We start from the raw sequence: 6,860 nt of genomic DNA, 5'->3' as shown, positions 1-6,860 counted from the left end.
GTAAAATAAACAAAGTGTAACACTCAAAATGCTTTATTGTCGAGTGACGGAAGCAAAATTTTTCACTAAGGAGATTCAAACTAAAGGGTTGGGAAAGGGGTTACCCCTTCCTCCGCCCACTTAAGCTTTGCCCCTACTGGAATCTCATGCTCTTTAGTAGGGGTGACAAATGGGCGGGTCGGATCGGATATGAGACAGATCGAAAATGGGTAATAAAAAACGGATAAATTATCCGATCCGATCCGTATTTAATATGGATAAAAAGGGATTAACCGGTGAATAATATGGGTAACCATATTATCCATGGCTTCTTCAATTTGATCACTTTTGGGAGAATTTGTACTCTTCTAAACTTGAGGAACCTCCAATTTAAGGTTTTACAAATGTAAAAGTTGAACCTATTAGTTATACATTAGAAAATGGATAATGTGATTCTTATTCATATATGACCTGTTTTAAAAAAATTAATTATCCAAGCCATTTTTTATTAATAGTATGAATAATTAACTGCTTTCTTTTAACCATATCGTCACCACCACTGCAAAATGACCTTATTACAGCCCCACCAAACTGACAAAACCCTTATCTTTTCCGAAAAAAAAAAACAAACTTCTCCCGTTAACTGCTTGAATTTCATATATTTAATTAATTTGTCCAAGTACTACTATTAAATATTTTCTGTATTTATTTAATCTGTATACCTATTTTACTTCCTAATGCAGTTTCTATATAAGCACGTCTTCCACCTAACATATTGCAAATTAAATTGCAGCTTAAGAGTTAGAACAAACTCATTTCACAACAAACTTGTTACAAAAGTTTCAATGGATACTCTGGATTGCGATGCGACGCCAATCATCAGAAGCGCGTCTTCTTCATGGAAAAATCAGCAACAGCAAATGATCAAGGACAGCTTAATGATGTGCAGTTTTGCCCCGGTCAGTAGCAAAGCTAATGTTTTCACTCCAATTCAGCAGCAATGTCATGATTTTGGTGATTCAAACGCGCCATCGGCCATGGTTCTTCAGGAATTTGGAGCTGCATTTGATCCAATACACGTCCTTTCTAGTTGGAACATCCCCCAGCGCCAAGAAGCTGCGACAAAATTGGCTGCGGATTCTGTCGCTGGTAAATCAAGAACAGGTCCAAGCAGGGATTGTACTAAAATAGGCCCGTCTTCTTTTCGTCCACAGAACAATGTTGTGCCTAACTTGGGTGATAGTCTATCGGCAGTTTGTGGCCTAATGCCAGATAATCTTGATTGCAATGGCCCAATCACAAAGAGCAGGTCCCTTGATTGCTTGCTCTCTGCAACCAATACAAGCAATTACACGGACACATCGGTCGAAGATGATGAAATTTCCATGATTTTCTCTGATGATTCCAAAAGACTGTGGAATACCAACACTGACAATTTTGCAGTTTCATCTGGAGAATCTGCAATCGATGCCTTCATCTTGAAACCCATCGATGCCAATGACAGCAACAATATTGAGTGCCCTGTTAATGAGACGGATCAACACAACAATCCAATAAGATCTTCGGAAGCAAAGCGTCACATGACCAAGAGAAGAAGATACAATCGTGCTCTGCTCCAACCAGGTAAGAATACTTAATGTGGGCTTAGGTGTTTGACTAAGCTTATAAATTGGTCAAACTGGCTTATAAGCACTTTTTGGCTTATCTACGCGTTTGGTAAAATTAAAAGTGCTTATAAGCCAAAAACCATAAGTTGGTCTCCCCCAACTTATCAAATTTTAGCTTATAAGCCCTTTAGGTTTGACTAAAATATTTACTATTCTATCTCTAAAATACTTCTTTTTAAAACAAAACTCTTTGTATACCCAATTCTTTAGCTGCTTATTATTAATTTCAGCACTTTTATCCAAACACGTAACTGCTTATTTTTTAAATCAGCTTCGACACTTAAAAATGCTTTTCAGCACCTATGCTTATCAGCTACTCTAAATCAGCTAAGCCAAACAGGCTCTAGATCCACTTACACCACACTTTTAAGACTTTACGTGAACCTATTTTATTTTTGGCATGTTCCAAACAGAATGATCCCTTTCTAAATTTGAAAACAATTTAGCTTAAACTTACAATTCTACCCTTAATGAAAATTGTTTATAACCACACAAATACTCTGGACTCCTTTTTGACTTGTTTAGGACCACAAATTCCATAAGTCATTTTTTTCTTAAACTCCACAATCAAACATGTTGAGATAAATTGGAACGGAGGGAGTAATACTATTTTGGGGAGACCCACTGATTTTCCAAAATTTTTGAGTTATTAACTATGTTGACTTATAGTTTTCTAATGTAATTCTCATATGTATATCTTACTCCCTCCGTTCCAATTTATGTGAACCTAGTTCCTTTTTGGTCCGTTCCAAAAAGAATGATCCATTTCTAAATTTGGAAGCAATTTAGCTTAAACTTCCAATTCTACCCTTAATGACAAGCTTTTATAACCACACAAATACTCTGGGCCTCATTTTAACTTGTTTAGGACCTCAAATTCCAAAAGTCTCCATTTTTTCTTAAACTCTGTGCCCAGTCAAATAAATTCACATAAATTAGAACAGAGGAAGTATATTATTATCTGAATACACAAGAAAATTTAGTAGTTTGGCTTTGTATCTGAACCCTGTCAATTAAAATGGAAGGGAGGAATTACGTATTCAGAACATGCCACCTCACGTATGGGCTTAACTATTTTTCATGTGTCCAACTTACACAACCTTGATGTCATATATTGAAGTGTCTTAACTATCTTATTAGAAACTTTTGTTAGACCGAACACACTTTTAATTAATTAAGGAGTAATTATATTATGTCACTGCAGATTTGTCAACCAAAGACTCAGGTTTCAAGCTCATATCGGAAGACAAACCCAAGTCCAAGAAACTAAGATCAGAAAATACGAACATCAATTTCCAGCAATCTAGCTCGTCAGCATCTTCAGCAGACGACGAGCCTGATTCAGAAGCAATTACGCAAATGAAGGAAATGATTTATTGCGCAGCGGCATTCAGGCCAATGAGCTTTGGCACAGAAGTAGAAGCGGAAAAGCCCAAGAGAAAGAACGTAAGAATATCATCAGATCCACAGACAGTTGCGGCGAGACAAAGGAGGGAAAAGATAAGCGAAAAAATAAAAATATTGCAGAAGATGGTACCAGGAGGAAGCAAAATGGACACTGCATCTATGCTTGATGAAGCTGCTAATTATCTCAAGTTTTTAAGGTCACAAATTCAAGCGATGGAAGCTTTTGGCCATAAAATAGATCCATTAATTATGACTAACATTAGGTCTTTATCTTCAATACCATTCAACTATCCATTTCCCATGCAACCCCATTTTCCCATACAATTAGCTAATCCAGTTCAGCGTCCCTATAGTTGAATCAAAGAGGATAGGACAATGAGATCCAACTGTAAAATTCCTCACACTTTTGTTATTTGTGAAGGAGGTTAAGTTTTTGTTTTGCTTAAACGTTAATTGGACGGGGCCTATACAATTAACCATACGGCAGTACTAGTTAGGAGTTGATATGTACTCCCTACATTTCATATTAGATGAAGTAGTTTGACTCGGCGAGTTAAAAAAAAAAAGACTTTTGAAACTCTTGGTCTTAAAAACTTAAGGATAAAAGGTTTGTGGGGCCATGACATTTGTGTGGCTATAAAAACTTCTCATTAAGGATAAATGAGTAAAATGAAAGAGTTTAAAGTTAAATTATTTCCAAATTTAAAAATGTGTCATTTGTTTTAGAACAGACTAAAAAGGAAAGTTCCTCGTCTAATATGAAAAAGAGGAAATACTATTTTACTTGCACGGTCCTGGTAAGTAATGAGTGTGTGTAATTAGTACCTTCAATTTGGCTCCCAATGGGAAAACATTTAGCCTTTTATAGTGCAATTAAAAAATAAAAGAAAAACCATGATACCAATTACTCATCATATCATTATACCATCATGATATAACTATCGATTTATCAAAGCCTATCTTAATCGCATAAATATCCTTGATCCTTGTCATGAACTTATGATTGCAGCCTCAAATTATAATTAGGAAGAGTTAACTATATTAAAAGCATTATGATGAAACCCACGGTTGGCAGATTCCCCTTGAAGCTTAATTTGCTGACAGCGAAGATCCAAGAAGAAAGTGATTATATAATAATGAGGGATATGATTAAAATCTAGACCTTAAAAGTGATTAACACTTTATACCGTACGTGCAGATTTAATTGTAGAGGTGTTGACTTTGGTTAGTAAATAAAGAATATTGTAGGATATGGTCATGTTGACGTTGTTTACCAGTAAAACAGTATATTTGAATTTATACGTGATTTTTAGATAAGTGAATTAATTTGATCCTGAAATAATAAGAGAATTGAATAAATATGCAATACTTAGCCTTGAGATGAAGATGAAATAGCAAAAACAGTAGTTCCGGGAACAGGGCTTCCGAGCATAACAGTAATGGAATCAAAGAACCAAAGATAAAATTGTATAAAGCTTTGAATAAATTATAGCATAAGTCTGCTAGAAACTTCACGTCCCTTACAATGATAACATAGCTCACTAATTATAGCTGCACCTAGGGAACAAGGTCCTAGGATCATGCCATTCTTTAATGTCAATTATGAGGGCCATTGAAGAATATATAATGGCAGGAGTGTACTAAATGCTGTAGAATATTCTCCATTAAATGCTACCAGAAAACAGGTATTTATTGCATCTTTATGAGCATCCTTCTTTCTGGTAACAAATGGAACAACTGTCTTCGGTTTTAGCTATCCTCTGCCTTCGACTCCACGTGTCTCTCTTATGCAATTACTTAGCATATTTTATCCTATATAGATAGTCTCCCTACTTTCCGGTGACATAAGTTTGTGTCACCGGAAAGTTGGTAGAAACATTCTTTTTGGCAGAAATTTCTCTGACCCCCTCTGAAAAGCTTCTGACAGTTGATTAGATGCATGTATCTCCACACTTAATGCCCCGAACACGCATCATCCCACAATTCAACATAAATTTTGCCGGTTATCGAGGTAATTATGTCCACGAATTTAGCCGCATAAACCTTTACTTATACGCATCAACCTCCTATATTCACACCCCATAATTCTCCAAACTCTCTCAAACTCTCTTCATTAAATTTGTACTCTATTCTTCAACCTTTCTATAATTTTCCTCATACGAGAAAAGTTTTTCCTTTTTCTCTAACATATAATGGCTTCTTCTTCAACAAATATCAGCTCCTCGAAGAACAAAAACAAAGCCGATGAAGCCGCTCCTCCTATAGTGAGCATCATCATCCCTAAAAGTCTTGTCACAACTAAAGACTTTGAAGAGAAATTTCCTTCTACTAACTCTCCTACATGGACCGTTAGCAGATATCCTTCTTCCATCCATTCTTCCAGTATTCCTCTATACATATTCCTTCACTTTGGGGACGCTCTCTCTGAGTGTATGGCTTGACTCTGCTATTGTTGTCACGACCCAAACTGATAGGCCGCGACGGGTACCCAGTACCTTACTCAATCGAGTACCAACATAATGTATCTTTTCGTATCATGCTATCATAGGTAAATGAGACGGAAAGGATGCCATAGGATAACTAGAATAAAATATGTAATGCCAACTTATACATAAGACATACAGGCCTATAAGACCAAAATGATCATTCATACACTAAACATAGGCCGACAAGGCCGTACAATCTTTTACGTATATGACATATGTCTACAAGCCTCTAAGAGTAGATAAATACCATAAAGGTCGGGACAGGCCCCGTCGTACCAATCAATACATGCACTAATCATACTGACCAAATAAGAAGCTCCAGAGCAAATGGACCGCACCAACACCTTCCGCTGAGCTAATAGCCTACTTGGAGGACTCTCAATCTGTCTATCAGGACCTGCGGGCAATGAACGCAGCGTCCCCAAGCAAAAGGGACGTCAGGACGAATAATGTATCGAGTATGTAAGGCACATAAATAAGTATATAAAAGACATGAAAGAAACATGGAGTAAATGACTCAACCTGTAAGTTTGAATAACTCTATAACTCATGAAATACTTATAGTGTCATGCATATACGTATGAATGTCATGTTGTGCATAGGTACATGTGTTCATAACATCATCAAGCCTCTAAGGGCATCCCATCATATCATCTCGGCCACTGTGGGAAAAATCATCAACGTATACCAGCTGATCAAGTGGTGGTGCGTATATAACGCCCTAACCTTTTCCCATATCCCATATACATATAATATACATATATACGTATATATAATGCCATCTGGTCATGGGTCAATGTACATGTATAAATGAATGGATGCATGAGAAATACGTCAACAAAATCTCTCGGAATGTCATAAGATCATTATGCCTTTGAATAATATCATAAAGTAAACTTTTTCAACATACGTATTTTCTGAGATCCATGAACAGAAGATGTAACAATAAGACACATGATAATTCAAGAATATAGGTACCTCTAATACTTCTATGAATAGAGTTATTTATGGAAGTTGTGCATTTTCTCATTTCGTTTATATCGTATAGATCATGCCAAAAGGAAAGAAGAGATAGCCTTAACATACCTGAGCCTATTCTCTGGACAACCCCTTTAACACACGTCAATTGCGACAACACGTAACGACGGATCGAAGTAAGAAAAAATCTGTATGACATTCTTGAGAAAGATTGCACCATACTCCCTTAATCACAAATCCCACATTGCTATAATATTAAGTAGCCTTTGTATGAAAGATTAAAGCCACTCACGTTGATAATGCAAATTCTTATCTTTGCTGAAGCCTTACATATTACATAGTA

At 36.3% G+C, this 6,860-nt stretch overlaps 1 protein-coding gene across 1 annotated transcript; it reads left to right on the top strand.

The window, feature by feature from the left end:
* Positions 1-655: 655 nt before the first annotated feature.
* Positions 656-3,493, top strand: LOC104238050 (transcription factor bHLH87-like). Its single transcript, XM_009792319.2, has 2 exons — positions 656-1,602; positions 2,851-3,493. Exons 1-2 carry the CDS (start codon positions 717-719, stop codon positions 3,408-3,410), a joined length of 1,446 nt encoding a protein of 481 aa, XP_009790621.1. The 5' UTR covers positions 656-716; the 3' UTR covers positions 3,411-3,493.
* The last annotated feature ends 3,367 nt before the right edge of the window (positions 3,494-6,860 follow it).

The sequence above is a fragment of the Nicotiana sylvestris genome, chromosome 6 (assembly GCF_000393655.2).
Source record: "Nicotiana sylvestris chromosome 6, ASM39365v2, whole genome shotgun sequence".
NCBI classification, from domain to species: Eukaryota; Viridiplantae; Streptophyta; class Magnoliopsida; order Solanales; family Solanaceae; genus Nicotiana; species Nicotiana sylvestris.
The sequence above is the reverse complement of the archived record's forward strand: the minus strand, read 5'-3'. Positions and strand labels throughout refer to the sequence as shown.

What these genes read in the sequence shown, in the direction of transcription:
- LOC104238050 (XM_009792319.2), top strand. Translation starts at nt 717, where the DNA reads ATGCAGTTTCTATATAAGCACGTCTTCCACCTAACATATTGCAAATTA. An exon ending in TCGTGCTCTGCTCCAACCAG is followed by an intron (nt 1,603 to 2,850) that starts GTAAGAATACTT and finishes ATGTCACTGCAG; the next exon opens with ATTTGTCAACCAAAGACTCA.